At 42.7% G+C, this 13,122-nt stretch overlaps 1 protein-coding gene across 1 annotated transcript in view; it reads left to right on the top strand.

Moving 5' to 3' along the window:
- Positions 1 to 13,122, top strand: part of LOC103187735 (protein TANC2) — a 140,033-nt gene that overhangs the window by 95,791 nt on the left and 31,120 nt on the right. The window contains exons 10-15 of the mRNA XM_042343161.1: positions 1,593 to 1,628; positions 2,821 to 3,102; positions 7,654 to 7,787; positions 9,434 to 9,665; positions 10,260 to 10,426; positions 10,860 to 11,467. Of these exons, the coding sequence (XP_042199095.1) occupies positions 1,593 to 1,628; positions 2,821 to 3,102; positions 7,654 to 7,787; positions 9,434 to 9,665; positions 10,260 to 10,426; positions 10,860 to 11,467 (1,459 nt within the window). The remainder of the gene's footprint in view (positions 1 to 1,592; positions 1,629 to 2,820; positions 3,103 to 7,653; positions 7,788 to 9,433; positions 9,666 to 10,259; positions 10,427 to 10,859; positions 11,468 to 13,122) is intronic.

The raw sequence follows: 13,122 nt of genomic DNA, 5'->3' as shown, positions 1-13,122 counted from the left end.
GGTTTGTGTCCCGAGGCTGCAGTCTGCTATTGACGTTCGCATGCCGTGGTTGTGATGAGTTTTCACTGTTGTTGGTCAGGCCTGCAGGTAGCACACCTTGGACATACAGTGTCCTCCTGCTGAATAGGAAGAGTGGGCAGCATTGTGCATGTGGCTCTACTGATGTCTCCCTTTCCATCGGTCACAACATGGAATGGCATGCAAGGAGTTGGGAAGAATTTGGTCTTGTGCTGACTTTCCAAGTGAATTTGGTTATACGACTCTGCTTCCAACAAGTTAGAGAGGGCTTATTTCTTTATAATTATTCCTCTTTTCTCTCACCTCCCGCCTCAGGAACCTAATTTCCGTCACCCCTATTGTTCATCTGCTTTGAATCCCCTTTAGCTCAAACGAGCAGATGCTGTTGTCTAATTAACTGACTGTTAATTCCTCCTCACTGTCAACCCACAAATGTCCTAAAATTAGAGAAGCTTCTCAGACTCGGGTAAGTGCGTTCATTACTTGGTCCCCATGGCACTCGCTGATTCATCATCTCGAGAATTGTCGATTCATCATTGGTCATTTTGTCGTACATCTTCTTTACAATAGAAATGCTACGTATTTGAAAGTGTACAAAAGGTAGGAAGCACTCCCGGGTTAATGTGATCATCAATTATACAAACTTATACGCTGGGGCATTCGACAGCTTCCCAACAGCCTGAACAAGAGAAGAGTCATGCTTCTCTCATCTCTCTATGCAATGACCGGTGGGATTACAGTTGATACAACGTCAAAGCCTTACAGCGGAGCAGATAAAAATGTAAACTCAGTTAGACAGTGGATTGACTGACTAACGTTCCCTCTGAAACTAATCTGATTATCTTTCACATAAAATGCTGGAAATAAACCTAAACCCTGAACATATGCTCGTACCAGCTAATGTGTCTCTATCCTTGTAATGCATGGCTCAAAGGATTGGGGATGATGATACATTCTGGAACCTGATTGCAGCAAATATTAATATAGACAAACCCGCTTTGGGACTCTTGTAAAGTGGCGAGGGATTCAACCCACTTCCTGATGGGCCGGAGTCCAGAATGGATGTATTTTCAGATTGCATGTTTTCTGCCTCAAACGACTTGAGTTGTATGTTCTGATGTAACATATTGAAGGGCCAACGCTGCCTAAATGGGCTTTAGATTGGCCATGTGTTTCACTGGTAACACTCAGTTATTTGATCGGCCTTTTCAGGCTAAACATTTGAGGCAAACATGGAGTGTAGTGCGAATTGAGAGAATACAGGGCCAGAAATAGCACAACAAAGAGAGCCCGATCCTCCAAAACTGCTGTCACAGCTGAAGTTGCACCTGCTTAGTCCCACAGGCCACCACACCCAATATTCCACACACGATGTCCTGGCTTTTTGAAGGGGAAAATAACACGGGAAAGACCTCTTAAGTTTGCTGCCCCTGTGTTTGTTGAAATATAACTGTTAAGCATCGGGGGTTATGCATTCCACACTTGACATACGATGCCTCTGTATTACTTTATCTCTTGTGCTTGTTGGTAACATTTTACCTCACTTTCTGGCTTTTCTCTGATTTTTGCTTTAGCTTCCACTAATGCCCATGCTTGGCACACGCATTCACGTAAGTTACAATTCTTGTCGATACAATCTTAATCGTTTCACAACTTAATTTATTTTACAGTTAGAGGCACTTTTGGGCCTTTCCCTATACTGCAGTTGCTCCACAGTGAACTATTTCCTGTGGTGAGCAGCTGAAGAAGCTTGCCTTCTGAAAATTATTCTAGAATTGGCTTTTAAGTTTTTTAAAACTCTCATTGATCAGTCCAGTGAGATCAGCGTTGGGCAGTACAATGCAAAGATCTTTGCTTTTGACCCTTGCTCCTCATTGATCTCGGGGCAATGGACAGATGCCAGCGGTGAAAGTACTTAAAGCCTGGTGGCTTCCTGTTATTGATCATCAGTGGAACTAATAATTGGTTTAAAGGCTGAAAATGTTTCAATGGATGACTTCCTTCAATTTGAAAAAAATTATCATGGGATGGTTCAGTATTAAAAACTGCAGAAAATCCGAATGTGAAATGTGCTTGTTCCACCACAACAACAGATTACATTTGTATAGCACCATTCACTTCAGAAGGACATCCCAAGGCGCTGGACAGTCAGGGATTTGGATCCGAGCAGGTGGTTCGTTTTAGTTTAAGAATCATTCAAAAATAAGATCAACTGTGGCTTTCATATCACCTTATCTATTTACTGCTTTAAATAATTTATCTGAGAACAGGGAGACTATAGCAGTAAGTTTTCTAATGCTTTGATTTTGATCAGGAAATATATGCAATTAAGTGAAAATAAAACAGCAACAGAACAAGTAAGTCTTATTACGGTAAACCCAGTAACATTCGAACTTCTCTTCAAGTTCTGATAAAACTTCCCTCTCAGGATCGTAAGTGTTCGTTATGTAACATTTAGAATGTGCCCACTGCTGTTCTGTATTGTAAGGATACTGACACTCTTCTTGCCTCGTCCTGTAATTGTAATGGTAGTTGGCAATTTGTGCCCTTTAATCATTCAGGGTGGTTGAGCGGGTGATCTTTGCTAGTTCCAGTTGATTTTGCTGTCGTGGAAGTCTCATTCTATGCACAACATTCACAGTTGTCTAGAGCTAGCAAAGATTGCAAGACACCACTGAGGCACCAGGCAAGAAACATCTTCATACACCTGTGTGGTGTCTTTATTACGTTTGCTTTAGATTTTGTTTTCTGCTTCAAGGGTGTGGTTAAGACACTGATCTGACTTTGACTCTCTGTTCACAGTACGCTTTGCACCATACAGACCTCCAGATATCTCCTTAAAACCGCTGCTGTTTGAAGTACCAAGCATCACTACTGACTCTGTCTTCATTGGCCGTGACTGGCTCTTCCACGAGATAGATGCACAGTTAAAGTGTGGAAACTCGAGTGTGAACCGAGGAGTAGTGATCGTTGGCAACATAGGATTTGGGAAAACAGCCATCATCTCAAGACTGGTCGCCCTCAGCTGCCATGGGTCTCGAATGAGACAGATCGCGTCTGATAGTCCACATGCATCTCCAAAGCGTATGTACACTGTGATACACTATGTTTACATACATTGGAAAAGTTGGAAAGATCGCATCACTGTTGAACCGTTGTTTGCCAATATCTACTCCTTATGATTCTGCGTTCATATCCAGCTAGCCAGATACAGCTATCCTCTTCATTTTCTCCTCTGAGTCTTAGCTTTAAGAGCTCAACCAACATGGGGTGCTTAGCTTTGACATGAGGCCACTCTGTTAGGAAGAGCAGGGAAGCCAAGGTGCTTCCCCTCCTGAAGAGGGTAGGGAGCAACCAGAGTGCAATCACACCGTCAGCTGCCATCCTGCACCGAGCAGCGGTTACTGAGCCACAATGACAGCAGCAGGCTGCCGTTACATCACCCGTCCCTTCTGTCAACCAACACATCTTGCCTGGCATGAGGGAGCCCTGCAACAAAAGGCAAACTATGTCAGAAAACAAAAGCACATCTGGGCTTTGCTCCAGTGCTCGGTTTGTGGTTCTAGAATTTGTCTCCACTATAATTATTCTGATTTTTAAAAATTAAGTATGTCTCAACCACATGGTTAATGTGAATGAAATTGAACAAAGTGCCTCCTGACCTTCATCTGTAGGTTTCCATTCCTACCTGTCTATTTGCAACACTAGTTGCTGCATTTGGTTTGCTAACCAAAGGGGATTGATTCCCAGTTATTGGAATTGCAATTGGAGAATTCCTCTTTCGCTGTTTTGTCTCCCGTAAAACAGCCTTACGAGCTGAACGCCCTTAAATAAAAAAAGAATAACAAACAGACCTGTAGCATCCACATCTGCTTCTGTGTGAATTGTGTTTCGCCCACAAAATATACACTCAGTTCACTTTACAGTACGTTTGTGAAGCGTTTTGAGACATCTCAAAGACGTGATCAGGCGCTATATCAAATGGTATTATTAATGAATGAGTGGCGGGGTAGGTGAAGGGGTTAATGCAGTGTATATATATATACACAGTATTTCACATTTAACAAAGCGATTCCAGAAAGCCATGGACCTCAGCAGAGAAACCCCAGTTTGAAACAAAATGAAAACAGCTGTGGTTGACTGCTAATCCTCTTGTCTGCTACATAGATCATAAATCAGCCGACATTTCTGAGAAACAGACCCTCCAGTTGTTTGTAATAGCAGATCCCTACATGCCACGTGAGCAAGGGAAATGGGACCCTTTTAGATGCTTGCAAACGGGGAATACTGATGGGATAGGAAAGTGAGCAGGAGAGAGTGGCATGAGACGAGGTGGTTCATGTGGAGTTTTAAAATAACACCACCACCACAGTCTTGATGAGCCAAATGGCCTGTTTCTTTGCTGTAATGTTCTATGATTCATCAGGTTGATGGTGTCCCAGGAGTGGTTTACAGGGTTATTTTTAAGCACTAGTGATATTTCCCTTTTCAGCAAAAGATTCTTTATTTTCTTTTCATAAAAATTGCATGGAGTCCTGTAGTTTAGTGGTTAGAGGACTCGTCTTGCAGGCCAGAGGACCTGGTTCGATTCCCGGGCAGGGCGAAACGTTGGCCAAGTTTCCTTACTCCTCACGCCCCTGTTTACCCAGCAGTGAGTAGGAACCAGCGATTGGCGGATTGCTTTCCGTGATTAATCCCTTCAAAAAAAAAGGAATAATTTGGCCACTCATTCAACATCTGTTTGTGGGACACTGCTGTGTGCAATTGGCTGCCACATTTCACCCACAAAATATACATTCAATTCACTTTACAGTATACATAAAATGATTCTGTTGCCTGCCCTTTCTGAACATTTCCATCACTCATTGGGCCCTCTCCTGGTATCCTTGTTGAGCTAAACAAGATTAAACAAAATGTTTTTGCAGAACTGTTAAGTTTGATAAGGCTGCTCTTTTGGACAGTTAATGAAACACCTCATGGGTGTTGTTTTCCATGAATAAAGAACACATAACACATGTGTTCAATAGTCTAGAATGGAATAATTAAAAGCGCTATCTGAAGCAAGCTTCAAATTGCTCGCAGTCCTGCAAGCTCCCTGTGAACAGTGTGCTGGACAAAGGAAGTTACTAACGTTTGCCCCACAGATCAAGCAAAGGTTCCACATCAAACTAGAAATGCACCTGGTTTGCTTCCCTTTCAGGCTATATGGAGCTGCCTGTTTGAAATGTTAGGAGTTTTATGGACTCTGCTGCATTGCCCATGTCTGTGACTTGGTTTTATATTGATCTAAGCAGCGCAGCAGGTCCCTAGACATGTGCAAGCTCCAGGGCAAGTACGTCAGTGGTTCTGAATAGATAATGTAACTGCTGTTCATACGTCAATAGCAGATAAGTCAACCACAAATTACATTTACACAGCGACTTTCACGTCGGGAGAACATCCCAAGGCGCTGCTCAGTCAGGGATTTGAACCCGAGCAGGGGGTTGGGAGCAAGAAGGGGTAGGAGGGTGACCGAAGCCGCGGTGGAGAGGAGGGTCTTGAGACGTGCCTTGAAAGAGGCAAGGGAGGAAGCAAGGCGAAGGGACTGAGGGATGGAGTTTCAAAGGGTGGGAGCATAGAAGCTGAAGCTCTAATCACCGATGGTGGGGCGAACCGGCTTGGGGACATGGAGCCTGCTGAGTGGACGGAGCAGATTAGTAGCTATGGCAATGGCTAGGACTGGCTTGTGGTGGATTCCTGAAACCGATTGCTCAGCGCTTTCCCCATAGCCTGAAAGACCAAGAGAAAATGGGGGAAATCGTAGCCACATCGGAAAACTGACTAGTGGTTCTTACATCTGAAGATCATTTAATGTTATCTTCCAGAACCAGCTTGCGGTTTACTCTAAATGAACTGAAGCATTTTAATTGCATTAACTGTTCTGAAACTATTCTGCCATATTTTAATTTATTGCAGCTTCATTCTGCAGTTAAAAAATAAGGTAAAATGCTGCTGAGGCTGATGTGGAGGGTCCCGGGGGCATTGGTTCTGGTGCCAAACAACTTGCATCATCGGTCAAATATTTTGTGCTGGTCAGTGGTACTGAAGGAATCAGCAAGTTCTCGGCATGAAGTAAGTGGTGGAGCCGATGAAGTGCCGTGCTGTGCCGCCAAGCAACAGCTGCTCTTCATTACCGCTAGTTAGCAGTCCTGCTGCGAACTGTAAATTGGGTCTTAACCCCTTGGGTGTCCACGTTTCTTTCCAGCTCTATAAAGAGCAGAGAAAAAAATTGTTTTTAACTGTTCAGCACTGGGTCTCATAACGCAAAGATAATAAATATAGGTGTAACTCCTTGCCTGATGGTTCGATTGCATACCGACCCACTGTTAAGTGTAGTGAGTTTTATAGACCAGGATTGTCCCATGTTTTATCTCTGGCTGAGTTTGTTGATATCAGTCTGGTCTTCGTAGGAGTGCTGCAATTTGCTTCAGTGCTGAGAGAGGTTCTGTTGTTGCCCATGGGGGGGGTGTGTAGATTGGATTGAGCCGTCTCAGCTGCAAGTTCAGTGAGTTTTAATAATAATAATACTTGCATTTGTTATAGCGCCTTATCACGTCTTTGAGCTGTCTCAAAGCACTTCACAGAATATTCTGTAAAGTGAATTGACTATTTATTTTGTAGGTGAAATGCGGCAGCCAATTGCGCACAGCAGTGTCCCACAAACCATTGTGGATTAAGTGACCAAATTATTATTATTTTTATTTATTTAAGCTTCACGTTCTCCACACTGACACTCTGCAAACTTCAGTGTAGAGAGGTTTATATTCTAGTTGCTTCTCGGTTTGTTTTATTTAGTCCCTCGGCAGGACTGAAGGTCATATCTCCCTCATTCCTCCTATGAAATCTCCTTGCCTTTGTATTGCTTTATTTGAAATGTAATGAAGTGCAGAACCCAGTGTTGGGAATTACAGAACACAAAGAACCAAAAAGTTCAACAGATATTTTGGAATGTGGCACACAAATGCTCTGACACTTATGAAATATTTAAGTATACAACATAACTGCCAACACTCTGACTTTTGCCGTGGGACTTGCAATTTTCCTGTCTAGAACGACCACATTAGAAGTCCGGTCAGTGGCCATGGTGCTCAGGAGAAGTCCAGTGGGACTGCGGTAGGCGAATGATTAAAATCATCAGAAACAAGAACACGCAGTTAGCTGTATAGAACCCCATGGCGCCCACTACAATCTCCTTGATTGACTGGATCGCCTGACTGCCAGAATACTAATATGATATTGTCTGTAGCCTGTTCCCTGGCAGACAGTATGTCATCTGTCCATGTATTTGTGGCTTAGTAATAATAATTTAAAGTAAATGTTCTCACATAACTCCTGCATGCTACGTTTCGCCCACAAAATCTACAGTCAATTCACTTTACAGTATATTCAGTGAAGCACTTTGAGACGGTCTTAACAAAGTGATAAGGCGCTATATCAAATGCAAGGATTAATATTATTATCCTCAGTGAGTGAAAGGGGAATCGTATGGAGAACCATACAGGCGAATACACAGACCAACAGTGTTTGCCCTGCATTGTGTAATAACTATGGAATGAGGTTTTCTAACCATCTCTCATTGTTTTGTCTTCTCTGTAGATGTGGAAGGCAGCCGGGATCTACCACTGACTCAGCCACCTCAGACCCATCCCTCTATCACAAGTGGAAGCTGCCCAAGCACGCCTGAGCTCCGCCGGCGACAGGAGGAAGCCATGAAGAGGCTGGCCGCACAGGTACCACCGCCCGAAATAGTGCCAATGCACTTCAATTACTGACGTTTGTTTTGCAGCAAGTCTGGCAGGGGGCAGCTCCCTGCTCAGGATTTTATTATTTCTTTGAGCCTTGAATGGCATTTGTTGAACTTGTTTCCAGTAGAAACTCTTTTAGCCAGTGAAGCTTGACTGCTGTGTCCTCACTTTGGAGCTTAGATTACAAGTTTAAGTGCTCTTGAGACGCAGCCCTGCGTGGAGGGCGCTATGTAGGTGCAAGCTGTTGTTGAAGTCTCCAAATTACTTTTAAAAACTTTAACTGAACCTGGCTCCAGTTCTCTGATGGATTGTATTCGGCCATTAGCCTTGTCTCAGGCCTCTTGGTTTAATTTGCAGATTCTCCGTTTATTGCAATAAGTCCTTGCTACTCTATAGATTCAGAATACTCCAGGAAAGAACAGTCTTTGACCTCCTAATTTTCAGATCGTGTCTCGGGGTTATATTGGATGTTCCGTGAAACATGCTCACAATCAGTTTATCATCTCCCCACTTTCTGTTCCTTAGTGTTGCTGAGGTTTGCCACAGAAAAATCCATCGTGTGCGCTGTACACGTGATAAATACATAGTCCTTCTCACATTCTTCAACTCAATTGCAAGCAGGGGACCCATTACCAGAGTTTGGCTTCCTTTTCACTGCTAGTTTGTGAGATGGATGGGATTATTGTCACCAGCTTGTTGTCAGATAGCCTTTTTTCAGTGTATTTACACCTTTTTCAGTCAGTTCATTGTTGATAGAAATGTTACATCTGGAACATCTAACCTAACAAATCTCTTTTCATTTGAGTTGAGGTTGCCACATTCTGGCTGGTTTACTTAAAGTGTTCTTGTCTGCCATGGTTTGATTTATCTCAGTTCAAACTGCATTACGGGAACAATTACTAATCCAAGTTACTGTGCTAACTGTTTAGATGGTATTGTCATTAAGTGTGTATTGATTGGTCTGAATTCTGTACTAACATCCTAGCACCGAGAATGTGATCTATTGATCAGATTGCTTTTGATTGAATACCCAGATATCAACTGTAAGAGTCATCAATTTAATTATCTGATTGGATATTTTGGCATTGAATGGCTTTCCGGGACACATGGAATATATAATTACTGAAGACTGGTTTTCTCGGGAACTACCAACCTGAGAAAAAGTTGGTGGGGACAAGAATCAGGGTGCCAGAATGGGAATCAACTCATGCTAAAGGGATCCTAAATATATGAACCGGTGATGTACTGTTGCATAAGAAGAGTTTACTGACAGTATAGGATGAGGAAGACTCTCAGCCCAATTTATTGCATCTTCCCCACAGTCCTCGTATTACATCATCGAGCTGCGTTTAAATGAGCCTAGGAATTTGAATCTAGCATCGAGGGAATGAGATTCTAATTTATTCTGTTATTTCTGACAGGTGTTAAGTGATGAGCTTGGGTCATCCTGCCCGCTTCCCTCTGGAGAAAGACTTGTTTGAGTGACTTAGCCCTTTCAAACCGTCAGAAATCCCACAGTCTCACATCTCCAGATTATGTTTATATAAAGGCCAGGAATGTTCTCACTAAGGCTACAACAGCAGATCTTGTGGCTATTTTCATGAAACTCCTTGTTGCACTTCTCTTCGCAGGTGGTCGCCTATCATTACTGCCAGGCAGATAACGCCTACACCTGCCTCGTCCCCGAGTTTGTTCACAACGTGGCTGCGCTGCTCTGCAGGTCCCCACAACTTGTTGCCTACAGGGAGCAACTGCTTCGAGAGCCGCATCTACAGAGCATGCTCAGTTTACGCTCCTGTGTACAAGATCCCATGGCATCCTTCAGAAGAGGAGTCCTGGAACCACTTGACAACCTGCGCAAGGGTAGGTGCAGATGGTGCAGTGCGTGAATTATATTAATGCCGTTTGGTGCTGTTTACACTGGGAGAACCAAGAAGACGCAGCATTTGATGTTGGTTCCCCAGTATATCGTAGTAAATGTACAGGAGAAGGCTGATGAGGCACGGTCTGCTTTCGTGCATAACCAGAAATTACTCTTAAGAGTTGCTGAATTGCAGACAAGATTTGTTCCTCATTGAGGACAGATTTCAACAGCTAAATAAGACTCAATCTCGCATTTCTTGAGAAGGGAAAGTGATATGTACTCAACATTGCAAAGCAAATTCAGATTATGAAATGACTGTAAGAAGGGCACTGGGATCCATAATCATTTCCACGCAGCAGATCACTGCTCCAATGTAGCTGCATTTGCTCTTCAAGCTGGAGCAAATCAGGTCAAATTAAAAATGTCAAATTCCATTCATTCTGCCCGGATGTAGAAGAATCCCGTGGTCCAGCACATTTCTCAAACTATCCCAGTGTATATGTAATGACAAACAATTAGGCTTTGAGAGCTGTAATCCCTTGGGATCTGAAGGACAGAGTTAATGTTCCTATTTATCTTTGTTTTTCTTTCAGAACAAAAGATTGCAGATGAAGATTTTATCATATTAATTGATGGCTTAAATGAAGCGGAATTCCACAAACCAGATTACGGAGACACAATTGTCTCGTTTCTCACTAAAACCATTGGGAAATTTCCCTCGTGGCTGAAACTTATCGTGACCGTTCGCACCACTCTTCAGGTACATGCGGGGTAGGAAGAGGGCAAAACAATGGGAGGATTCAATGTTAACAAACTAAAAGCGGGTCACTAATATAATAACAATACTGTGGGTCATACCTACTCGGCTGGCAGCAACAGACATGGTTGGTCTCAATAGGCTATTTACTAAACATTCCTTTTTGCAAGCTTGCATTTCTTGTGAAGGGAAAGTGACTTGTGTTTTAAAAGATATGTACTCAACATTACAAAGCAAATTCGGGTGATAAAATGAATGCAAAAAGACCACTGGGGTCCTCAGTCATTTGCACGCTTCAGATCGCTGCTCAATCTAGCTGCATTTGCGCTTCAACCTGGAGCAAATCTGGTCAAATTAAAAGTATTTCACTCCAAAACGTTAGTTATCCTGAACTCTTGTTATTTTTTGGGCTATAATCTTGTTTTTTTTTTCACAGGAAGTTGCTAAGCTGCTTCCGTTTCACAGGATCTATCTGGACAAACTGGATGTGAATGAGGCCATAGACCAGGACCTTCAGGCCTACATCCTCCACCGGATTCACAGTAGCCTTGAAATCCAGAATAACATTTCCCTCAATGGCAAGATGGACAACACCACCTTTGGCAAACTCAGCACTCATCTTAAGGCTTTGAGCCAAGGATCATACCTGTACTTAAAGCTGACTTTTGACTTGATTGAAAAGGGATACCTTGTCCTCAAGAGCTCCAGCTATAAAGTGGTACCCGTTTCCCTGGCTGAGGTCTACCTCTTACAGTGTAACATGAAGTTCCCCACACAATCCTCCTTCGAGCGGGTGCTGCCCTTACTGAATGTGGCAGTGGCTTCCTTGCACCCAATGACTGATGAACAGCTTTATCAGGCAATAAACGCAGGGAACATCGAGGGCAGCCTGGAATGGGAGGACTTTCAGCAGCGAATGGACAATCTCTCTATGTTTCTGATAAAGCGCCGAGATATGACCCGGATGTTTGTCCACCCATCTTTCCGAGAATGGCTGATCTGGAGAGAGGAAGGAGAGAAGACCAAGTTCCTGTGTGATCCCAGGTAAGACACTGGCTCCATCTTAACTCTTCTGTGGAAACTTGTGGGAAACAAGGATAGTCATAGTAAGTAATCCAATTAAAATATTCCTATTTTTTTCCCTTGATTTTACTTTGACATTGTTCAGTAACAGAAGGGATGGTTCCCACACAATCCGTGGATTAAAAAAAACAATTCATTGTGTGTGAAGTGAAGCACCTTAGACAATTCAATGTAAGGTGCTATATCGAGTACAAATGTTTCTATAAAGTTTGGATCTGTAAGTAATTGAAATAAGGAAAACTCTGTGGGAAATTGTACATTTTGCCAGCCAAAGAATTATTATTAATTCTGTAGAAACTATGACTATCCTTAAAAAGGACAAGGGAACAAAGCGTTTCCACGGAGAAGGGGCGCTTAAAACAGTTTTATATAATCGTTTTGTGTCAATAACGGAAGGAACTGTTATTAAATATTATTAAATATTTGTTCCCTTTTTTTGTGGTAGACTCGCTCTGGGATCCTTCAATGCTGAATGATGTTTGAAATCTGCTTTTGACTAAATTGAGTTTGAAAGCGCTGCGCACTGCCCTCACTGCTAAGACACGATAAATCTCGGTGCTTTTTCATTCAAAGAATTCATTCAGCTCTGATCTTCGTTGTGCTTGCAGAGTGACTGCATGTTTGCTAATCTGCTTTCTCCTCCCCGTTTCTCCTTCTGCTGTTCCTCCTGCCCCTGTGCACATGGCACCATTCCCTCAATAATAAGCAACTGTAAACTTGCCTTGCCAAAGGGCTTGAATAGGAAGCGACAAGCTTCCCAGGGAGATTCACCCCCTGAATTATTTATTTAGAATGTAGTTTTTTATACTCCAATGGGAGGAGTGCTTTACCTCTGCTGATTACCTCCTGGAGGGTTATAGCAAGTGCTGAGCCAACCACGTTGGTTTCACAGGTACACACTTCAATCTCACTGTCATCCTGCGCTGCTGGCACGATAGCCATCTAGGCAAAGGAGGGTTCACCCAAAATAAACTCCAGAGCGAGGTCAGAAAGCTACTGCTGCGCTTGAGGCATTTTATTTAAATCAATGAAAATTTGTGCCAATGAGAAGTTTAAATGTACCTAATTGAGTCGTGCTGGTGGTGGTGTAATTGTCTGTTACACGCACATTTCTCCATCCTTCTCTGTTCAGTGAGAAACTGGTATTGAAAAATGAGTCCTGACAAGACTAACGATGGCAATGTGGTAATGGTAGGCCAGAGAATTTTTTTGCACCGAAGAAGGAAATGCTTCTGACACAAAGGACAATCTGCCAATCCCTGCATTAAAATATTCATGCTGCAAACACAGAGAGGATTTTAAAAGGGGTTCAGGTTGTTATAAACCATCAATTACCATCTGCCCACTTTAGCTCATTTAAAATAAAGTGTAATGCTTTGTGGAAGGTTCAGAGCTAAAATTATATAAGTCCAGAAAAATGAAACTACTGCAGCAGATTAACACTTAGCCTGCTAATTGTGCACTTAATTTGGAGAGATTATGGCTGTTTTATCCATCAAAAGAATCCTCCAGTTTCAGCCTCCATAGTAGCCTTAACTAAGTAAAGGTGTGAAAAGTACTCATTCGCCCAATGAATTAAAAATAAATCAAAGTGCTACTTTGATACGCAGTGTATG

This window comes from Callorhinchus milii, unplaced genomic scaffold, assembly GCF_018977255.1.
Source record: "Callorhinchus milii isolate IMCB2004 unplaced genomic scaffold, IMCB_Cmil_1.0 Scaffold23, whole genome shotgun sequence".
Taxonomy (NCBI): domain Eukaryota; kingdom Metazoa; phylum Chordata; class Chondrichthyes; order Chimaeriformes; family Callorhinchidae; genus Callorhinchus; species Callorhinchus milii.
The sequence above is the reverse complement of the archived record's forward strand: the minus strand, read 5'-3'. Positions and strand labels throughout refer to the sequence as shown.